The sequence below is a fragment of the Octodon degus genome, unplaced genomic scaffold, assembly GCF_000260255.1.
Source record: "Octodon degus isolate 3935 unplaced genomic scaffold, OctDeg1.0 scaffold00027, whole genome shotgun sequence".
Taxonomy (NCBI): Eukaryota; Metazoa; Chordata; class Mammalia; order Rodentia; family Octodontidae; genus Octodon; species Octodon degus.
The window spans coordinates 4,725,639-4,748,196 of record NW_004524603.1 but is presented as its reverse complement, the minus strand read 5'-3'; the positions used below and the strand labels follow the sequence as shown (position 1 = coordinate 4,748,196).

The following is a 22,558-nucleotide window of genomic DNA, read 5'->3' as shown; positions in this document are numbered from 1 at the left end:
AAAAAAAAAAAAAAAAAGATAATAAAACTGAAAATTTTCAGGATTCCCTAACAATTTCAAGACTAGAATTAGGTAAAGATTAAATCCAACTCAACTGGTATTTATTTTACCAATTTCACTTTTCTTTTCTTTTTTTGGTGGAATCGGGGATTGAACTCAGACCCTCTCGCTTGCCAGGGAAGCGCTTATTCTACTGAGCCATCTCCCTGACCCCCAATTTCACTTTTCTTACAGTTTGATTAAATGAACAGCTTCCACAACTATTATATGGAAAGCATCTAAAACAAGCTCTGTGTTCACCTGTCTCAATTTCTCTGTATCTGCTTGAGACATATTCACAGTGTTCTGAGTGTCAGTTCCTCCTGAAGTTGGCACAGGCCCAGGAACCTGGGCAATACTGGAGAACTGGGGGCCTTGGGAACTCATGGGAGAGTTCGCAGAGGTGTTGAAGCCCCCCTCTGGACCAGGTCCTGGCTGGTCAGGAACGTCACGAGCAACTTGACTGCTTCCAAAAGAATCAGAGTGAGATCTTGGAGTCACTGGAGGCTGATCATAGGGATCACGAGCAGCAGAGGGGGACACACGGCTGAATGTGTCTGGTGGCCTAGGGATCTGGGAGCACATATCAGGCGGCCTCACCAAAGAGCCACTAGGTGCTCGGAGTTGTACTGCTTGCAAGAACGAATCGTGGTTTGGCACGAGGGCTGGTCTTGCAACTGACGATCTAGTAAAACCTTCTGAAGTTCTTGGCCTTGGTGTTGCTGATGGTTGAGAATAGGAAGTAGAAATCCCAGGTCTTGGAGTCCCAGGAGGATGAGAATATGGATCAGAGTGCCTCTGATTAGCTGCAGATGTAGAAAACATGTCTGTCTGTGTAGAAGGCCTGGGGGTTGGCGGCTGCTGACTATATGGATCAATACTGGTAGGCCGGGGAGTTCCAGGAGGTTGGGAATATGGGTCTGGATTGGATCGAGTTGTTCCTGAGGGCTGGGAATAAGACTCTACCACAGGTCGTGGTGTTCCTGGAGGCTGGGAATATGGGTCCTGAGGTGCTGATCTTGACATGGTTCCAGGCTGAGAAAAAGCCCTTGAAGAATGGGCAAAAGATTCATTCATTGTTGCGTGTTGGATATGGGGAGGCTGACTATATGGGTCATTTGCCTGACTATGAGGAAAATTATCCACAGGTCTTGGTGTCAAGGAAGGCCTTTCATAAGTGTCAACAGACAATCGTCTTGATGCCTGTGACATTGATCCATAAGGATCCTGAGAGGATGGTGCAGGGTGCAAAGGGGTCTTAAAAGGTCCAGCGCCACTATCGGCAGGGGCCGATGTCAACAAGGGCCGTGCATATGGTTCAGGCACCCGCTGTCTTTGAAAAGTATCTCCCCTAGGAGATGGTTTAGTAAAATGATCACTGGTTCCAGCTGCTAGAGGACCTTTCCCAGTTTGTTCTGAAACCAGAGGAGAGCGGGGCACACCCAAAGGTTTGGGAAACTGATCTGTCATCACAGGCCTAGGTGTGTCTGGAGGCTTTGCATAGGGGTCATTATTTGTCACAGAGGAAGAACACAAGTCTCCGACTGGCGATGGCCTGTTGGGTGGTGCCTCGTTAATCTGAATGGGCCTCACCACTGATGATAAAGGCACACAGTTTTCCACTGGAGCAACAGAATTTCTCCTAGAAAAACTATGGCCTCCAGGAGGCGGTCTGGGAGTACCAACCATTTTTGTGTAAGGATCAACTGGAGATGGAGGTCGGGAACTAGAAGAGCCAGGTGAAAACATCTGTGGGGAATGTGGTTGAGACATCTGAGACTGAGATAGGCCATCGTGAATGGGAACTCTGGTCGGGGTAGGAGGTGGTGGTGGAGCCTGTGGCTTCACAAACACATCATCTGAAGGCGTGGGAGCAGGGGTACTGGACAGCTGCTTAGAGAACAGGTCTTTATGAAATGTCTGAGCAGGGGACAGATTTCCATTGCCAGGCTGGGGTGTCAAGGGACTCTGGACCCCACTACTTGGAGTATCTGAACCAGACGGCACAAGAAGGTGCTGAGCACCAAGCTGCTGCTGTTGGTGCTGCTGCTGTTGGTGCTGCTGGTGGTGGTGGTGGTGCTGCTGCTGGTGCTGGTGCTGGTGCTGGTGCTGCTGCTGCTGCTGCTGCTGCTGCTGCTGCTGCTCATTTTTCACCTGTTCTAGCTTTTGTGTAGCTTCGATCTTAGCTTGCTGCTTGCTTTTCTGACGCATTTGCTATTAAAATAGGGGGGAAAAACAATCATGAACTTAAGAGAAAAAGTAACTATGCTGGAGGAAAACAGAAAATTAATTTGTTTGATGGCAGTAGCGACCAGATTGCTTCCATATTACATTATAACTTCCTCAAGAAGAGCAGCTGTTACTCATCACAGTATGCCCATTTGTTCCAAGGGCAGCATTGTTCATAATATTTTAATCAACTTTTCAAAACAATTTATTTTACTAAAACAGGAAGTAAGTCTACTATAAGACACTTTTTCATGTTCAATAAAGAACGATATTAAGTGACATAAACATCTCCTTCTCAAAAAATATAAATATCATTTAAAAGAGCAAACCACTGATAAAAACTCCATACCTGTCTGAATTTCCACTCTTGTTCATGTTCTGACTCTCTTTGCTTTAGTGGATCTTTAAAAAGATCTGCATCAGCGCGAGAGCCGGGATCAGCACTGTCTTGCTGCTGTTGCCTTTTCATGGAATCATTCGACATCTGCACTTTATTAATGCGCAAAGCAGCTCTGTTATCTCTGGCTTTTTGCTTTGACAAAAAGAGAAAAAATTACTAGTACAGTTGAGTGTGCTTTAAAAATCAAAATAAAACTATGGAGAACTTTGTCCGATAATATCAAGAAAACATCTAGGTTAAATGACTGAAACTAGTTGAAATATTGCTGAGAACTTATACCCTTTCCTCAGGAAGGACATACATACTTGTTCATGTTCTTTGAGTATACATCTGGCCCCTAAGACACATTTGTCTACTGGAGATGTTTCTATCTATATTATTTGAATTTATGAAGTCCAAGGAGCAGTCTAACTTTTAAATTCTAACTCCCTTAATATATTCTTAAAAGAATTAACATGTTCCTCAATTTAGAGAAAAGGAAAACATTACACCAATTCTGAAGATAATGAAACTAGACACATGAAATTTACAATTGAGGAAAAAGCATCGAGGAACATTAAGAGATAACATCATTACTAAATTCATAGCAAAACAAAATAGTACATTAACACAAATATATATACACAGCAATATATACACAAAATGGTAAAAATATGATGAATGTTCACACTTTTTAAAATTTATTACAGTAAAAGATACACTGCCAAGAATAATAAGGGCATTTGAAGTAAAGGAGATTATTTTAAATACTCTGAGGGGAATTAACAGCAATGTGACTTTTACTGTAGTAACTTTTTAATTTAAACATTTACTGTATCTTTTGATCAGATCTCGTACATGTTTGTGCTCTACATTTGCTTTAGCCAAAGTAATCACTGTAACTGAACCATAAGTGCAATACAAATAAAGGGGAAAATTGCTATTAATTCTAAAAAAACTTAAAAAGTATGTGATTTACTGTACTTTAAAATGAAAGCAAGAATTTGATTCCATTTGAAAATTTCTCTTTGGGAAGAAATAATTCACCATCTGAACTGTGAGTCTTACAAAATTCCCTAATAATTTCAGGCTAGAACACGTTTTCACAGTTCTTTAATGGAATCCAGACACATCTTTTTTGAAATCATAAAGATTCTTTAGTAAAACTTACAATAACAAATTTATTGTAAACGAAGCTAAGGCATTTTAATTCACTGTCCAAATTTAGACAAATCTGCTGAAAAAATAAAATAATTTAAAGCGAAGTTAAAAGTGGTCTTCATGCTGATTTCAATAATCAAAATATTCTGGTTTATGTGCTAGCTTATAAAAATATTCTATATCAAGATCAAATCAGGACATCACTATATAGTGAAGAAATCTGTTAATAGTGTAAATATGAAATAGCATTTTCCACAAAAGGAAAATCTTTGTATTAGCCTAAGACAATAAAAATAAGGTCCAAACAATGTGTAAAGATTTAACACAGGACTTGTTTAAATACCACATATGGCGCTCTTTCCTGAGAGCTGGCTTTTCTCCACAACTTTGCAATTTGTTTCACTCGAGTAGTCCAGTCTGCAAAAAAAAAAGAATACATATGCTTTCTTAGGGATGATAAGAACATAACAACACAGAATAAGAATAAGAATAAGAATAAGAATAAGAATAAGAATAATAAGGGGGAAAAAAACCCACTAAAAAGATGTAGAACTTTAAGACAAAAGGAAATCAACAAGGGTTGCTATACTGTATATTGTTATCTTCAAAGTAGTTGTTCATATTACCAGATATAAGCATGTAAAACTGGTTTTAAAAAAATTAAGCATTCGGGCTGGAGCAACAGCTCAGCGGACTAAGCACCTGCTTAGGCCAGCCTAAGGGCCAGGGTGCGATCTCAGTTGGCCCCGATCCTGGGCACTCTGAGCCAGCAACCCATTCTGGGCTGGTGGCGCACACCTGTAATCCCAGAGTAGGGGGCTGAAAGCAGAAAGGTCACTACAGTTCAAGCTGTATAGTGAGACCCTGCACCAAAAAAAAAAAAAAGAAAGAAAGAAAGAAACCAACTAAAAATTAAGCATTAACTGTTCCTTCCAATAAACATATTGAAGTTGGTATGCCATTATTTAAGCCACCATGCGCACGCATATGTATTATTTTTTCCTTCTCCCCTTTCCTCTTCCTTTTACAGTATGTACTACACCTTCTGGATCCTAATTTACTCTCAATTTCTTACACTAGAGAGATGACACCACATTGACACATCTTGGTCTGATTTATGTCACTAATGAATTTGGCCTCTAGTTGCAAAAGCCTCTAGTTTATCTTTTTAAAAGCTGAATAATATTTCATTACACAAAAACACCACACCTGTTTATCCATTCCTCAGCTGACAGGCATTTGGGTTGGCTGTTTCCAAGGTCTAGCTATGACCAACTGTGTGGCCATAAATATGGGTGCACATATATAACACTGTGGGATGTTTTCAATTCCTCCAGGAAAATACCCAGAAGAGGAACAGCTAGGTGGAACGGGACCTTCAATCCTAGTTTTTTGAGGAATCTCCACACTGATCTCCACAGTGGTTATACCAGTTGACACTTGCCACAATAGTGGGCGAAGGGCTCCTTTCCCCACAGCCTCACGAGCATTCGTTATCAGTTGATTTCTTAATGACAGCCATTCTTTTGGGGACAAGATGGAATTTCAATGGTGTTCTGCATTTCTTGAATGACCAATGGTGTTGAACATTTTCTCATATATTTACTTCCCATGTGTATGTCTTCATCTGAGATACCCATTCTCTTACAGGGTTTTTAAGTTTTGAGGGCCCGATTTTTTAAATTCTATGTTCTAGATAGTTGTCCTTTATCTGAGGCACAGTCAGCTAATTTTTTTTTCTTAATTCATGGGTTTTCTTTTTGCTCTGTTGGTGATTTCTTTTGATTTGCAAAAACTCTTCAGTAAGACAAGACCCCACTTGTTGATTCTATGAAGTATTTCCTGTACAGTATGGGCTTTTTAATGAATTCCCTCTCTACTTACATGTCTTCAAGATTTCTACCTTCTCTTCTAGTAGATTTAATGTTTCTATTATAACATTTAAATCTTTGATCTATTCTGACTTTAATTTAGCATAAGTGATAGACATGGGTGTAGTTTTAGTCTTCAGCATGGGAAGAGCAAGTTTTCTAAGCACTATTTATTTAGTTATTAGTAAGAAGAGAATATACTTAATGGAGGAAAGAAAAACTTCAGTTTGAGAGAAGAGGACTAGAGTGAGTTGCCCTCCAGCACCATTTATTAAAGAGTCTTTCTTCCACTGAATATATTTGGCCCTTTTGTCAAAGATAAGGTAACTGAGTGTGTTTGTAGTTGTGTCTGCATCTTCTAATCTGTTCCACTGATCCTCAAGTCTGTTCCTTTGCCAGTACCATGTTGATTTTATCACTGCAGATTTGTAGTGTCTCTTCCAGTTCCAGACAAATTTTAGGAATTTTTTCTCTAGATCTGTGAAGTATACTAATGGTATTTTGATCATGAATGTATTGTATCATTGTATCTTATGACAGTTTGGTGAGAATGGCCACTTTCACAATGGACAGTATGACAATAAATAAAGACCAACAGTGTCACTTATTCTTTGGAGGCGCTTATTTTCACAATGTAGTAGGCTGGGCATCTGTAATAAGGAAATTAAAGCTCTAAAATGTTTCCAAATTCACAGCTGTGCACAACACAACTGTCACAAGTGGAAAACTCCATACGTGACCCTGTATGACAGGACACAATAAGCAAGAACATTTAAAGAGGGATGGGAGAGGAAGAGGACAAAAAAAGACCTGGGATGTGCTGGGTACATACAAAAACTCAAGACAAATGTGATCATTATGTACTGCAAACAGTAAAAGGTACATTAATTTAAAAAAATACAAAATTACCTTCAGGCTATGTTAATGAGTGTAAATGAAATATAAATGACTTTCATATTTAGATGTAGATCCCATCCCTAAGATAGTTCATCTCTGAGATAAATTCCTTAATTTTATATGTATATGCAAATATTCCCAAACCTGAAAAACACCTGGTTCCAAGTGTTTCAGGTCAGGGATCCTCAACCAGGAGTGAAATTAAGTGGTATAAGCGGCACAAGGATCTTGCCATACAGGAGGCTAAACATATCCTAAATGAGGTGTGTTCTTATTAAAAACATGGCTTGTAGAGTTGGGAAATTATAAACTGAAGAAGTAGCCAAACCAATTTAAGCCACACATGCAAAACCCCTGTAACTACATGAGACGCTACCACCACAAGACTTGGTGATCTGCACTGACTACCCACTGGTCCATCAACTTGACCTCAAGGAAACAATCCTATTAAGTAAACACCTTACTGCGAATGTATACAATAAAACATTGTGTGTTTTTTTAAAAAGCAGTTGAAGAACAGGCACTCCTGCATTACACCACTGATTGCTACGACTAGGCACATGAGTATTTAATTTACTTCCATACATAATGAATAAGGTTACCAAGGGAGTCAAACTGGAAGGCACCAAATATCACTGGGCACCCATGTGCAAGCCCACACATAGGCTCCGGTTTATGGATGTCTGGGAAACTACTACAAGCTGAACTTTAATAGAATTTTTTAATCCTGACAACACCAACTTGACATAACACAACAATATTATTTGCAAGTAATCAATAACTAACAATTCGGCCGGGGATATGGCTGAGTAGAATAAATGCTTCCCTGGCAAGCACAAGGGCCTGAGTTCAATCCCCTGTTCCACCAAAAAAAAAAAATAAATAAAAATAAATAACAATTCATTAATCCTAAAGTGTCATTCTCTGGTTAGTCTTTCAAAAACATCCAGTTGAGACAGCTAGATGTCAAGGTGGACGGAGGAAGAAGAGATGACCGAGAATCTGTTTTAGTGACAATGAACGTAGAACTTACTCTGACTTAGCTTTACATTATCAGTTAAATGAAAAGTTTATGTCTTACAGTTTTTTTAAAAAAAGAACTATGCAGCAGACTTTTATAAGCAGTGCAAGGAGGTAGAAAATTGATAATTCTATTACTTGAAACAAGGCTTTAGGAAATATGCAAGTAAGCGTGAGGCCTATGGCTGAGAAAATGCTAAGTGTTTCTAGATACACACAGAACATTCACTGTGTGGAGAGCCAATCAGACCAGATAAAACTGTAGCTTTAAAAAAAGAAAAAATCAGGGTCAGCCAAATAGCTGAGCGGATTAAAGCATATGATTAGGCAGAGTGCAGTGGCCTGTGTTTGATCCCTGGTGTGCCGAGTCAGGCCTGGCCCAGGGGCACAAAAGCCTGTGATTGTGACTGGGTGTGGTGGTGCGCACCTGTAATCCCAGCATTTGGGAGGCTGAAAACAGGAGAATCACAAGTCCGATCTATGTAGTGAGACACTGTAGACCCTGCACTAAATACATTAAAAATCAATCAATCAATGGGACAGCAAGATAGCTCAGCAGACTAAGTGCTCTGCTCAGGCAAATGCAGGGACCAGGGTTAGATATCAGGCACCACATGCCAAGCGGGTCCCATTCCTGGGCGCACTGAGCCAGCTACCACGACTGGGCGCAGTAGCGCACCCCTGTAATCCTAGCACTGGGGTGGTGCACCCTTGTAATTCTAGCAATGAAAAGAGAAGGATCACTACAAGTCTGAGTTGCAGAGTGACACCCTGTACCAAATACATAAAAAAAAAAATTTAAAAAATCTCTGAAAATGAGAAAAATGTTAGTACAATAAATAAATAGATAATAGTTCAGCATGGTGGCACATGCCTACATCCCAGTACTTGGGTGCTGAGTTAGGAGGATCACTTCAAGTTAAGAGACCAGCCTGGGCTATACAGAGTTGAAGGCAGTCTGAACTACACAGTAAGACATCATCTCAACAGAACGGGAGGGGAGGGGAAGGGAGGAGAAGAGAGGGGAGGGGCCCAGACCGGTCCAAACCAAACCAAACCAGACAGTAATACATCCATGACTTACCAGGAAATTCATCCTTTAAATTGGGGAAATTAATATTTGTGTAAAGAACAGGTGCTACAGTTGCCATTTCACCCAGAGCCTCTTCTTTCTCCCACTTCAGCGTGCTCCTTTGGGTGTTCGACATTGTATCATTTTCTCCTTCTACAGTAGGGGCTGATGTTGTCCAGGAGCTGCTAGGATCACTTGTTATTGGATTAAATGTTGGGTTTTTATCCCTGGAAAAAAAATGAACACTGTCACTTCATAAAAGTAACTTTCTCATACTATTGTTAAGTATTTTTTTCATCATTAAGATTCAGTATCAAGTAGGAAAACATAGTAGTTGATAATTTTTAGCAAAACTGTTACTATGCAGAAATAATTTTAAAAGGCTAAGAAAAAAATAGTATAAATTAAGTCAGTATCAATTCAAGCTTTTAAATACCTAGCATCAGAATAGTGGGGTTGTGCTATGGAGGAGAATGTTCCCAATCCACTTCCAGGAGGCAAAGAATTATGTGGCAGATGAGAACTGGGTCCAATAAGGCCATTCATGAGCGGCATTCGTGAAAAAACATCTTGAGAGAAAAAAGAGTCAATAAGTTCGCAAGTTATATAAACATAACAAATAGCTTGAATACTTTTAAATAAAAACCTTATATGCTACTTAAAAGGATTTTTTTCAGAATTATGTTTTAGAATGATACTTGCAGGGCAACTTGGTTATGAATTTGAAAATATGCTCTCTATCTTCACCTACGACGTAGTGGCAGTCACTTTGGAACACAACAGACTAGAGTATAAATTTTAATTTAAATTCATTTTTATGTGATCTTATAAAATTAGGGCACTGCATACGGGTTAAAATAATGTGTGCATTACACTAAGCATACTGCCTAGTCTACAGTAACTATTCACTACCTAATAACTTTATTTTAAAAAATGGATCAGCTTTTTCTTAATTTTCATTACTGGATCAGCCCTTAAAAGCTTAAAATCTCCTTCAACTTATTTAGAAGATTTAAATACCTTACCATTTTCTAAATATATGTTAGGCAAATAGTAAGATGACTCATGTTTTCCCACTATCTCAATATAGAGCTCCAATACTTCTTGTGATCATCTAATTAACTGTCTCAACTATTCAGAAATAAACTGGCCCTAGTGACCACCATTTCCAAGAACGACTCATCAGCATTTCAGAGTATATTTTTTTCATCTTCATCTAACCTTTGAAAAAGAGATGTGCACCTCAGGCACTGCTGCCTCTGGGGCCATAAATTAACAGTCTTGAAGACACACTTAACCCAAGAGCACATCCTTTCAAACATGTTGGTGCCATGAGACCTAATGATCATCCCAAAGCCAAATTCCCCTTTAGAGAAGATTCCTGTATTTGGAGAATTCAAGCTATACCTTCAGATCTTAATTACAGGCTATGAGGTTTCACCTCTCTAGGAAAAGGAAAAAAACTGAAGTCTTAATCTATGTTGCAACTAGTTGCGTCTAACCTATACAAGATGAAGACTATAAAATTGCATACCTAATATAAAGCACATGAGCAAATGACACATTTAATTTAAAGAGTTACTCAAGATTTTCTACCACAAGGTATATTTCCTGAAAAAGAAGTCTAATTCTCCCTAAATTAGCACTATTACAAAGATAATCCCAACATTTTCTTCTACAGATTGGACAGACTTTGCAACTGCATGTAAGCCACAACAGGCTGTATGTCCCATTTCTACCAAACTAAAGCCAGGCGAAAACAAAACACATTTTATCTCCACTACCTTCTGGAAGACATACGCCAAGCCTTCCATTGCTCCATGTTTCTCGTTCAGAGCACGATGATTCTCCAGGAAGCTCAGCTTTAGCTAAGTTTAATTCTTTTATTTCTGCCCTTCTCCTTACTTATAGTCATTCACCTCAGTGCATTATCCTATCAATTCTAACTTCATCATCTTTCTTATCTATTTTCCCTTTTAATTGGCACCACAGTATTTTTACATATAATCTACATTTTAACTTAATCCCAGCCACAATTCTTGTCCAAAATCTCTTTCTAATATTGACAAGAGAGCTACCCTGCCACAGACACAGCTAATCAGGTCATGCACAGGCTATTCATTAGTTTGTAGAAGCTGAGGAGAAAAAGGCTAAATGCTTGCCAAATTTTCGTTTTTACACTACCAGGGATTGAACTTGGGGCCTTGCACTTGCAAGACAGGTGCTTATGCCACTCTATCTCCCCCTGGCTACACGTCACATTTTCCTAGCTGTCTACAATCTAGTTACTATTTCCAGTTTGCCCCCTCAAACATTGCCTCATTTTTCCCTTCATGGTCAGAATGTGTTGAAGCTGCCATTCTTAAATACCTTAGTATCATCCTACATTTAACTTGATTAACCCTTAAAAAGAACTACTTTTCTTTCAAATATAAGGACTAAAAATTTCAGCCATTCTATGCATACTCATTTTCTATCTGTAAATCACCAAGAGTCTACACATGTGGAATCCACAGACATAGGGCTGACTGCATATGCACACATGTATGCACACACAGATGAGAGATCCTTCAGGCTCGACTTGAACAGTAAGTCAGCTGTATACATGAGACCCTGAAATATTAGGACTATAATCTTTGAGGGTAAGCAACCTTACCAGTTATGGTGTACCACAAATTTAGCATCTAGTCCAAAAAAAGTCATCTTAAAAAGTTTTTAAAATGAGGTCAAGCATAATGGCACATTCTCATGACTGCAGGACTCCACAGGCTGAGGCAGGAGGACTGCCATGATTTTAAGGTGAATATGGTCTACACTGTGAGTCTGAGGGCACCCTAAACCACATAAGGAGACTCTATCTTAAAAAAAAAAAAAAATTCAAACTGGATGGCGGGGAGGGACAGAGCATAGTCAAGTGATTTTCTTTTTTTTTTTTTTTTGCGGAGCCAGGGCTTGAACTCAGACCCTTGCGCTTGCCAGGGAAGCGCTTATTCTACTGAGCCATCTCCCCAGCCCCGTCAAGTGATTTTCATAATGACTAAGAGGCTTTATAAAGGAACACATCTTGAACCAATTTGGTATTTAAAATATGTAATTTTAGCTATAGAAAGCATCAAGATAAATCAATTTGATTTGCTAAAGAATTTTTACTTATTAAAAAAAGTGGTAGCAATTAAGACAAATGGTATGAGCTTTAATCAAATGTAAATCCTATGTTTAGTCTAGCAAACATCAAAACTGGATTTAAATTTAGAGGCAAAACTGGTAGAAAACCAAACATTTAAATTAGGAATTTTGGATTTTTTTCCTGCACACATAAAAATGGTAGTAAAGATAGATTATCTGAACATTTAACCACACAAGCATAAGAGTTTATAAAGATATTATTCAATTCAGTAAACATTCATAAAGCCATCACAATGAGATATAAAATGTTTTTATGCTCAAAATATGAAAAAATATATATCACTACAGAACTACAAACTCTAGCCAGGCATGGTGGCGCATAACTGTAATCCCAACTCTCAGAAGGCTGAGGCAAAAGGATCCACAAATTTGGTCTGGGGAGATAGCTCAGTAGAATAAGCACTTGCCTGGCAAGTGCAAAGTCCTGAGTTGAATCCCTGGCACCATAAAAAAACAAATGAAGTACCACAAGTTTGAGAACAGCATGGGCTATAAAATGAGTACAAGACCACTTGAACTACATTGTAAGACCTTGTCTCAAAATACAAAAGAAGCCAGAATTACAAACTCCCCTCTAGATTCCTGTATTTGCAGAACTCAAGCTATACCTTCAGAACTTAATTACAGGTTATGAGATTTCAGTTCACCAGCAAGAGGGAGAAAACTGAAGTCTTAATCTATGTTGCAACTAGTTACAAGTAGATTTAAAAGGACTGATCCAATGAAAGAGACAAATTTCCACAAAATTTCTTGAGACTTGGTCACTGGCTTATCAAGCATATATGTACTAAATAGATATTCTTAAGCAATGTATATAGCAGAAAGTGAGACACAGGAATTCTCACTCTAGATACTAATACTTGTAGCCCAGATTATAAATGAAAAAGTGCATGACAGGAGGCATGGAGATTAGAATGGCTAACCTCTGAGGAAAGGACAGGGAAGCAGATCAGATCGCTCTGTGAAAGGTACGCAGGGGACAGTGAGGTGTGGCGCTCTAACAGAGCAGTCACTATGTGGGAATAACCACGTAGCCAAAGTCAGCTGGAGCTGGAACCTGGAAAAGCGTCAGGGTGGGTATGCACATAGTGCTGGTCATAATATGAACTGCAGACTGCAGAGCCTTCCAGGCAAGTAGGTATGTGACTGAAGCTAGGAGTTTTCCATCACCACAACCAAGTGTCTTCTCTTCATCTGTGTAAGTGGTGACTATCATGCTGAAGAACAAGACAAAACTCATATGTATGCACACTTGATTGTAACCACACTTAGAAAAGCTGTGACATACCCGGATTGTGTATTGCTAACAGCTGTGGTGGAGGGGGTGGCTGTGGTAATGGAGCTGGCTGCGTGTTCACAGGACTTAGGACAGCAGTGAACAAGTCTTCAACATCCTTTCCTCCAAGTTCTACGAGGAAAACAAGAATAGTAGTAAGATTAAAACACTATTAAGGTCATAGGAGGGCAATGTCTTTTTTACAAACTAAATATTCAGAACAAAAATACCTGGGATTTTATATAACTTGCCAAGAATTGCTCCTAGGACAAAAGAAATACAAGTATTAACAACAATTCAACAAGCTGTCTTTTAAAAAAAACAAGTGATAAAGAAATTGTAAAAACAGAAGTCAAATCTTAATAAGCATGCAAAAATCTCTGAAAGTCATATTTACTCATGTCTTTTAGAAACCCCTGATGTAGGGCAAATATTTTACCGTCGGTGACCATTCTGTCCAGCTCGGGACTAAGGATCCCATCAAGCTGCTCCTCTGTCAGTGGCCGCGCAGCCTGACTGACACCTGCTTGAGGCAGAGAGGGAGGGTCATCAGTGGTGGGACCGATATCTGCAAGAGCAAGGTAAACACACACAACAGTGAATTCAGAACACACACATTAAAAGTGTGTGCTGTCTATAAGCGCTAGTACAAAATAGGCCAACTAAAATAAATGAAGTTTCTAGTCCTATTTCAGCAAGATTCTTCTAGCTATCTGCACAGCCCACCAGTAATAAGGCTCCTTGTATTTGGGAAGCGACAAGTCCACTAAAGCTATCTTTTCATCACAGTAAGTACATTTCCCAAAGAAACAACAGATTTAACTTAGCAATTTCTGCAAAAAATAAAACCCAAGTTAAGAGCGGAGTCTCTGAGAAGCCATTATATGTTTTAACTTAGAAATTAATGGTATCAAATGTACATTTAGTTATGAAGTATAATATGTAAAACAGAAGGGATAAATTTCCGATAAATGAAAAGCTCTAAATTTTCTATTGTTTAATAAACATCCTTTAAAGTAATTTTGGGTTTTTTTAGGAACTCACAGGTCACATTCTAAAAATATAAATTATATTTATAATGTAACATCCTTTAGCTTACACATGCTATTTTTGGCACCAATCACATGTGAAAGTAGTCTAAGTTTTTTTATGCTTTTTTTTTAAAGCTGAAGTTTTGTCTGTACTTATTTGATCTTATAAAGTATACATTAATAAGCATGAAGTCATCCGCTTAAAAATTACTAAGAAAATCTCCCAAAGCACAATATGGCAATACTATGCATTAGCTGTATACAGAAGGGGAAAAGCCAAGTATGGATTAGTGACAAATGAGGACTACTAACAGGCATGCACCTATAGGTTGTTTCAGCTGAAATCATTATAAAAAAGGACTACTTCTAATCAGTGGCCATCCAATGCTCAGTTTCTTACCAAATGGAAAAGGTGAGTGTTCAACCTGGAAAGTGCATAAATCAAGACCTACAAGACCCAAACCAAATAAAATGGACGATTACCACAGGAGCAAGGAGAGCGGGAAACACAGACAAGAGGCAAGGAGCAGCAAGACTCTAAGGCAACAAGCCTTAGATCTAGTATAATTAGAGATGCAACAGGAGTAACTAGCTTGCTATATATCCCCCTCCTAAAGAAAACCAAGGCAGATTCAAGAAAAGAAAAATGGTGGCCTCTTTGACAAAGTCAAAATACAAAACAAAAAGCAACTTCAATTACTGTAAAACAGACTGAAGATGAAATGTGCTCTGCAAACACGTGCCTCTCACATGACAACAGCAGGCAGGCAAGCAGTGCTCATCTATACCTGGATGATCACCTGATTTCGCTAGGTCATCAGAGATTATCCCGAGAATGTCATCATCTGTGTTCAAGACTTCAGAAATATCAGCTAACGGGTCATCAGCAGTACCTAAACATAGCAAGTAGAGTTTTAAATTTTCAGTATTTTCCTAAGCATCAGACTCTTAAAAAGCCCTAAGACAATTAATAAAATACTTAAGATCATAGCAGATACAAAGGCAAATGCTAGAATAGAAACTCAAAATTTAAACAAAGGCATTTTCATGGAAAAGGCACAGGTTTTCAAAATTTTAGATTATGTGTTGTGACTGATACATACTGATAAAACAAAATTGTAAAAAAAGAACTGTACGCAATACAGTGAAATAGAATACTGTAAGAAACAAAGGAAAAAATTATTATAAAAGTGGCATCTCTAAAATGACATACAGAAAATAAAATACGAGAAATGGTTTCTTTTGAAATTCCTTAAGTGTAAGCCATGTACCAGTGCACTCCTGGCTCTGCTGTTTCTACCTTTTACTCACTCTTACTCATTTATTGACAACCTGTCAGTAGGAAGAGGTCTATAGATTATCTGTTTGAACATAGCATCAATGATAAACAGAAAGGTCTGGCCCTCATAGGCTTCCCACACAGTAAGCTGACACAGTAATCAGACGATATCACTGAAATAAAAACAAAAAAGGGTCAACCTGAGCTATGGGGATGACACACTTGATAAAGCAGTCAGGAAAGACCTTCTCAAAGAGACTAAGCAGAGATCTAAATGAAATGAAGAGGCACTGTGCACAACGAGGAAGAAAACACTCCAAAGGAAGGCAAAGCCACTGAGAAGACCCTGGGTAGAGACAGTTTGACCCCACAGGAGACAAGAGTGCTAACGAAAAGAATGTGAGGAAACCAAAGCCACAGTGGCTGACTGTGGGATGTATCCCCAATGGAGAGTCAAACTTCAGGAGGTAAACCTGGGATGTGAGCGAATGAAAAGACCGGGAGGATGCGAAGGGGTTTGGGCCTAATCCAATAGGAAAAATACTAGAGCTAGAGCTCTTCCTTAGGCTAGTTTCTATTAAATTAACCATCAGTTAAGAAACATGAGATTTCTAATCCACTTTAATTGCATTTTTTACTAAAGATATTTGGGGAGATGGGCATTTAGGTACTTCAAATCAAGTATCTCTGTGAAACAAATAATCTTGGTGGTATTAAATACTTCTCAAAAAGAATTCATACAAAAAAAAAAAAAAAAAAAAAAAAAGAATTCATACAGTTGGACACACACCTGTAATCCCAGACTTGGGAGGCTGAGGCAGCAGGAGGACTCCTCTGGGTTGAAGGCCAACCTGGACTACACAGTATAAGGCCTACCTGCACTATAAAGTGACCCTATCTCAAAAACTTCAGATGAAAAGAAAAAACACACACACAAAATGACATAGCAATTTTTCAAATTGAAATTTCATGTTTTGTATGTCCAAATATTCAGAAAGTTGTTTTTTTGGTCTTTTTTCCCCAAAAGCGGGGATTGAACTCAGGCCCTTGCACTTGCCAGGGAAGCACTTTTTCTACTGAGCCATCTCCCGGATCCCTCAGAAAGTTCTTTACAGAGAGATAAAATTATTTCAATAATGTACTCTCTAGATAACAGTATATTTGGTGAGATGGCTCAGTGGTCTGAAGCACCTACTTAGAACAAGCTTAGCAAAGCACAGGGACCGCGGTTCAATCCCCCAGCACCACATGCCAGCCAGTCCCACCCTCTGGTGGGCTGAGCTGGCCACACACACATACACACAAATAAATGAAATTTTAAAAAAACAAAACAACAATAACAAAAAAAAAAACAGTATATTTGACAGGCAGACACTTATAGCACTGAGCTATCTTCCCAGCTCAGTAATAACATATTTGAAAGAATTATGGACAATTCTCAAGGGAATCGTTTAGTGTTTTTTTGTTTTAAAATAATATAATTGTGGGGCTGGAGAGATGGCTCAGTGGAACAATCGCTTCCCTGGCAAGCGCAAGGGCCTGAATTCCACCACTAGTTCTGCCAAAAAATAAACTAATTAAATAATGTAATTCTACTGCATAAAATTATAACATTTTAGAAAAATTCTGTTGTTGCTTAGAAGTTACCTAAGCAACAGTCTTTTTTCATTTTGATACAAGGTCTTGTTAAACTGCCCAAGCTGCGCTCCTATTTCCACTCCTCCTGCCTCAGCCCCCTAGAGCACTGGGATTTCAAATGTGTACCACCACACCCAGCCAATCCCTTTCCTCATTAAACTCTAGTGTATAAAGAACTCCTAGTCAAGTATTTAAGTGGCACATCCGAATATATACAATAACCAGTCAAGGACCCACAATTCTTCCATTACACACTAATTTAACAACACTGATATGGATAAGGACTAGTAAGTACATAAAATAGAATGCAAACTTTAAAAAAAATGCTAACACTGAACAAAGGGCATAGATTGTAGTCTAGTTTTTTCATTCCTCATTACCAATGGTGAGGTAGATTGGAAAGGTAATGTGTACAAAATGAGGAAAGATAACTTCTAATTATTTCATTAAGTCAATTAAAAAAGAAGATCTATAATGGATCCCTCAGCTCCTCCAAGCAACTGCTTCCAGAGTTCCTGAAAATACCAAAAACAGCAGCTACACAAGTCCCAAACTGGCACTTTATATTTGTACATAAAGTACCTGCAAATGCAGGGAAGCCAATTGTATTTTAAAGTAAGACAATCTGTATTAACAAAGCTGATAACTACGTAGTATCAAAATTCTGTTCTTGTTCTTTTTGGCTGGATGTTGTGGTGCATGCCTGTAATCCCACAACTCGGGAGACTGAGGCAGGAGGATTGCCAAAGGAGTTCCAGGCCAGCCTGGGCTTCAGGCACAAGAACGAATTGAAGGCCGGCCTGAACTGCAAACTATGATACCTACCTTAAAAGTAAGTCTTTTCAAAATGAGTGTATCAAATGACCTGAATAACAACAGCACTCAATGGCAAGAAACCAAAGCCACAGTGGCTGACTGTGGGATGTATCCCCAATGGAGAGTCAAACTTCAGGAGGTAAACCTGGGATGTGAGCGAATGAAAAGACCAGGAGGATGCGAAGGGGTTTGGGCCTAATCCAATAGGAAAATACTAGAGCTAGAGCTCTTCCTTAGGCTAGTTTCTATTAAATTAACCATCAGTTAAGAAACATGAGATTTCTAATCCACTTTAATTGCATTTTTTACTAAAGATATTTGGGGAGAAATATCAAGAAAAAAATAAATATCAAGAAAAAACTTGCCAGAAAAACTTTCATTTATAATTGATGGTACTAAAAAAAAAAAAAAAAAAAAAGTGGGGAAAACAGTGAGCACAGTCTCACATATTTAACTAAACCTCCAGTGCCCTGCTGACATTGTTATTACTTTACAAACTTACTAAGTTCCCTCACTCTTGCCAGACTCAGCACTGCACAAGCCTTTCACCTCCGCTCCTCGAGTGGACGGCTCTGCACACCAAGGGCCACTTGGCAGGACCCAATGAGGCTTCCAAACGCCAGGACCCCGGGGGGCCAGGAATGCTGCCCCTCTCTGCTCCCTCCCCACCACACAGGAAGTGGCAAGAAACCAGGACATAGGACAACATATTTCACCATATTAAGGATCTACCAGCAAGTTTCTTTTTATAGCATTCTTTTTAGTTTCTGTTTGGTTTCACTGAATCGTGTAAATTATAAAAATTTATTTTCCCTTAAATTAAAGAGAAGAGCACAAACAACTATGGCCAAATTATACCCCTTGCACTGTCCTTAGTGAAGTGTAAACTGAGTATTTTCCTTTCCAACTTCTACTTTGGGGAGGTGCCTAGGTAAATCAATTCCCCAAATCGCACAGACCTGACCACTTCAAATAACTGTATTTACCAAATATAAATTATACCTCAACAAACTTGTTTTACAAAATGTATGTAGGTCAAACAAAAGCATTTCTAAGGCAGAGTTAAAAGGAAGGTAAATGCCACCTGATATGAAGAAAAAACCCGTAAGTTATTCTACCTACCCTGAGTTCCAGGTTTTGCTGGAGTTGAGGAACAACTAAGGAGTGGATCTAAGGAAGGATCCAAGAAACCTGTGTTTGTGTTTGTTTTATATGAAAGCAGAGCTGCATCTTCTGATAGATTATCTAAATTCAGCTTGTTTTGTCTACTTGTATCTAGAAGATCTTTTCCAAAGAAAGCTTCCTAGACAAAGATAAGCACAGGAGAAAATGATTAGTTATAAAAACCTAGACAGCAACTCTTCTGTCATCGTTTTCGCAATATAAAAACTGAATACTGAAATACATATCGTGTCAATTCTTTTACAGATTCCTCTTATTTTAAAAATAAGATTTTTGTAGCTTTAGCACTAGAGACAAATAAAATTAAAGAAATATAATACACACAATTATGCAAAATATGTTCCTAGCAATTGCAGGACAACAATTCAATTCCAGGAGATCAGGTTACAGTTAAATTTAAAAATTGATAGATTTATAATACCACTGGAAACTTAATTCATACTATAAGCAAAACTAAAGCTTTATGAATATTATTAATATTTATAGATTACTTGCAGAGGATAACACAAGATTTTGATGTATGGCTTTAATATTCATATATTTCAGGAAGATTTACTAATCTGATATTGATTCGTATACCGTAATTGCATAGAAGACTTCCACTATAAATCTGAAAGAGGGTTTCTCCAGTCATCTTAGCCATACCATGAGTGCAGCTCCTGCAGCTGCTCCTGGCTCTGGCTTACTACCCATCTGCTCGGATGAACATTCCTCCAGCTCAACAGACCTCCACCACCTTTTGGCTAATGTATTTAGCAGGGAGCCTGACTCCAAATCTCCCCAACACTTCTAAGTGACAAATACAGAAGACAAAAGGGAAGCCTGCAGGGACCCTTCCCTTTTGTCTCAATCTAGCAGCCCTCTCTGGTCTATTTTCTACTATCTGGACTGTCTAGAAAAAGGGTTCTTTGGAACACAGTTCTGTAGAAGCCACCAACATTTAACACATTGCTGTCAACAGACAAAAAATGTTCAGTGTAGCATGTTTAAAATGTAAAAAAGTGAAAACATTTTCAATCTTCCTGAGTAGGTATATGACTAAATCAATTAGATACACTTGCAGCAGAAAATGTAATTTTTAAAAGTATGTGAACAAGCTAAGAAAAATCTGCTACTAATTGGGTCAGACACTGAAGCAGCAGCAAGTCGAAGGCATGAAATGCAGCTCGATGGCAGAATGCCTGTCTACCACACTCAAGGCACCTCGCTCCAGAAATAAAGCTCAATGATATGACAAATAATGCAGTAACAAATACAAACCAAGACAATTATGAGCATGTACAAATAAAACAAAATTTCCACTTTTGAAAGGGATTAAAGAGTAAAGCCTGCTTAAGTGATTCATTGCATTTTATACAGCCACAGTTTTTAAACAAACAACTTGTTCAATGTGAAAAATGTAAAACTCCACAAGGCTACAACACTAAATGCAGAGTGCTGAAGAACAAAAACCATCCTCAAAATTTAAATCTTTAAAATTAATTATTTATTTTGTACAGGGTCTCGCTACACAGCTGTGACTCATAGTGATCCTCCTGTCTCAGCCTCCCCAGCACTGGGATTACAGGCATGCTCTCCCACGCCTGGTTTCAGTGTCCAGTACTGCGTACCCAGGGTTCTGGGGGCCAGCACCGCATGTCACACTGGTATGGAACCCAGGTTCTTGTGCTTGACAGGTAGGCACTTAGACCACTGAGCTATCTCCCCAGGCAGCACCATCAAAATTTGGGCTATTTGATACTTTGTAAATCTAAGAACACAATTAAGCAATATTTTTATAAATTCATGGTAACTCTAATACTTATCAACAAATGGAACACTTTATAGTTAATTTGGTGAGTTTGCAGTTGCTATAGTTAACACAGAAGAGTATTTTCAAAAGATTTCTAACCTGATATTGTTAATGACTTGAAAAACGAATGCAAACTACTGGTATAAGGATTCTTAAAATCACACAGTATCACTAAGCTATCAGATCTCATATTTCCAATATAGTAATTACATAAGGTTATGTAGTTTTGTGATTCATAAAGAAAATATAGAAAGAATGTTATCGATTCCCTGTACATTTTTGTCAGTATGTGCTCCCCTAATCAAAGGGGGAAGATACAACTAGTATAAGACACCTGAGAAACAGTACCATTACACAGGCTTCTTTCATCACATTAACTGGGGAAAAAGTTCAATCATACTATTGGATACGAATAAAAACACAGCCCATCAAACTAAGGTTTCAGCAGTAACCGCTAAACTAGGCCCACTAATTTTAATGACACTTGCTATTAAAAAGTCAGCATATTCACACTTTCATAAACAGGTAAGAAATCTTCCCAAACATACATTACAGTTTACAGGTGGGGAGCAGCTCATCTGCCCAGTACACCCAGAAAGGTCTGCTAAGAAAGGAAATGAGGCAGACAGGAGACAAGATCAAAAACACAAGTGACCACAGACATTACAGTTTAAAAGTAAATGTGAACCTAGGATAAAAGAATATTTGAAAGAAATAAGGAGAAAATAAAACATGTTTGAAGTCTGTATGAAAGTAAGGCACAGAGCAGACACTGGACATACCTATTCTTTGTCCCCTGCAATGCTGGGGAATGAACCTCAGGCAAAGGGATGGCAAACAGAGCAGGACAGAGTGACCAGAGCAAGGGGCACATGACCCTTTGAACAGTGGTATGTAAATGCAGAACTCTGACTCTAAACGCTGAACTCTTCAATAGGAAGATGGCCATTAAAATGTTAACACTCAAATTATTAAAAGAGAAAGTTGTATGAAAATTGAAAGAATTGTGTTTTATTTATTTCACCATACACTTCGGGCTGGCCTCATAACACACAGCAATCCACCTGCCTTAATCCACCAACACCCACTTTGTGGGCAACACAGGACTGTGCCACCATGCCTAGCAAAAACTGTGTTTTATAACAAATTCAACTAACAATAAGCTAACTAGAAAATTGAAAATTACGTACAATTCAAGGGTACGTTACATGGCTCATGGTCTTGTCAAAGGACAGAGCAGATGAGCAGTTTAGGATGCACACCCATTGATAGTCTGTCCCAGTTCAAGAAGGAACAGAGGCCCAGAAAGGACAAATACCAGGCTCAGATTCCAAATTATTTAGGGCCTGTGTTAGATTTATTTTTCTAGTCCTATTTCTAGTATAGAGGCCTTTTAACATATTAAGTAACTTTGAATTCTTCTATGATGTAATCTTTATAAGATTCAAAAGATTTTTTTTTTGGAGCCTACATCTAAAAATATAATTTCTTGGGGGCCTGGCCCTAGCTCAGTCCTTTAAGTGGCTGCTTCCACAAAGCTGTCAGCCTCAGGTTGCTGGAGTTCGAACCTCACAACTCTCCCACTGGCCAAAAGTGCCCTGAAGGCATTCGAGGAACAAAAAAAAAATCCTTATTGTTGATTCTTTAAAGTCATCCCCAGGCAGATTGGTTTTTGTTCATGAGCTCTCTA

General features: G+C 38.6%; 1 protein-coding gene across 3 annotated transcripts in view; it reads right to left on the bottom strand.

The window, feature by feature from the left end:
• Kmt2c (lysine methyltransferase 2C) overlaps positions 1 to 22,558 on the bottom strand; it is a 300,385-nt gene that overhangs the window by 39,980 nt on the left and 237,847 nt on the right. For 2 of the 3 annotated variants that reach the window (XM_023712855.1, XM_023712854.1), the window contains exons 27-37: positions 19,017 to 19,197; positions 14,950 to 15,054; positions 14,562 to 14,609; positions 13,570 to 13,698; positions 13,361 to 13,393; positions 13,143 to 13,262; positions 9,105 to 9,237; positions 8,681 to 8,895; positions 4,152 to 4,225; positions 2,618 to 2,800; positions 301 to 2,253 (exon numbers count right to left, since the gene is read on the bottom strand). In XM_023712855.1, the coding sequence (XP_023568623.1) occupies positions 301 to 2,253; positions 2,618 to 2,800; positions 4,152 to 4,225; positions 8,681 to 8,895; positions 9,105 to 9,237; positions 13,143 to 13,262; positions 13,361 to 13,393; positions 13,570 to 13,698; positions 14,562 to 14,609; positions 14,950 to 15,054; positions 19,017 to 19,197 (3,174 nt within the window). The remainder of the gene's footprint in view (positions 1 to 300; positions 2,254 to 2,617; positions 2,801 to 4,151; positions 4,226 to 8,680; positions 8,896 to 9,104; positions 9,238 to 13,142; positions 13,263 to 13,360; positions 13,394 to 13,569; positions 13,699 to 14,561; positions 14,610 to 14,949; positions 15,055 to 19,016; positions 19,198 to 22,558) is intronic. The other variant, XM_023712856.1, reaches the window with a different exon arrangement.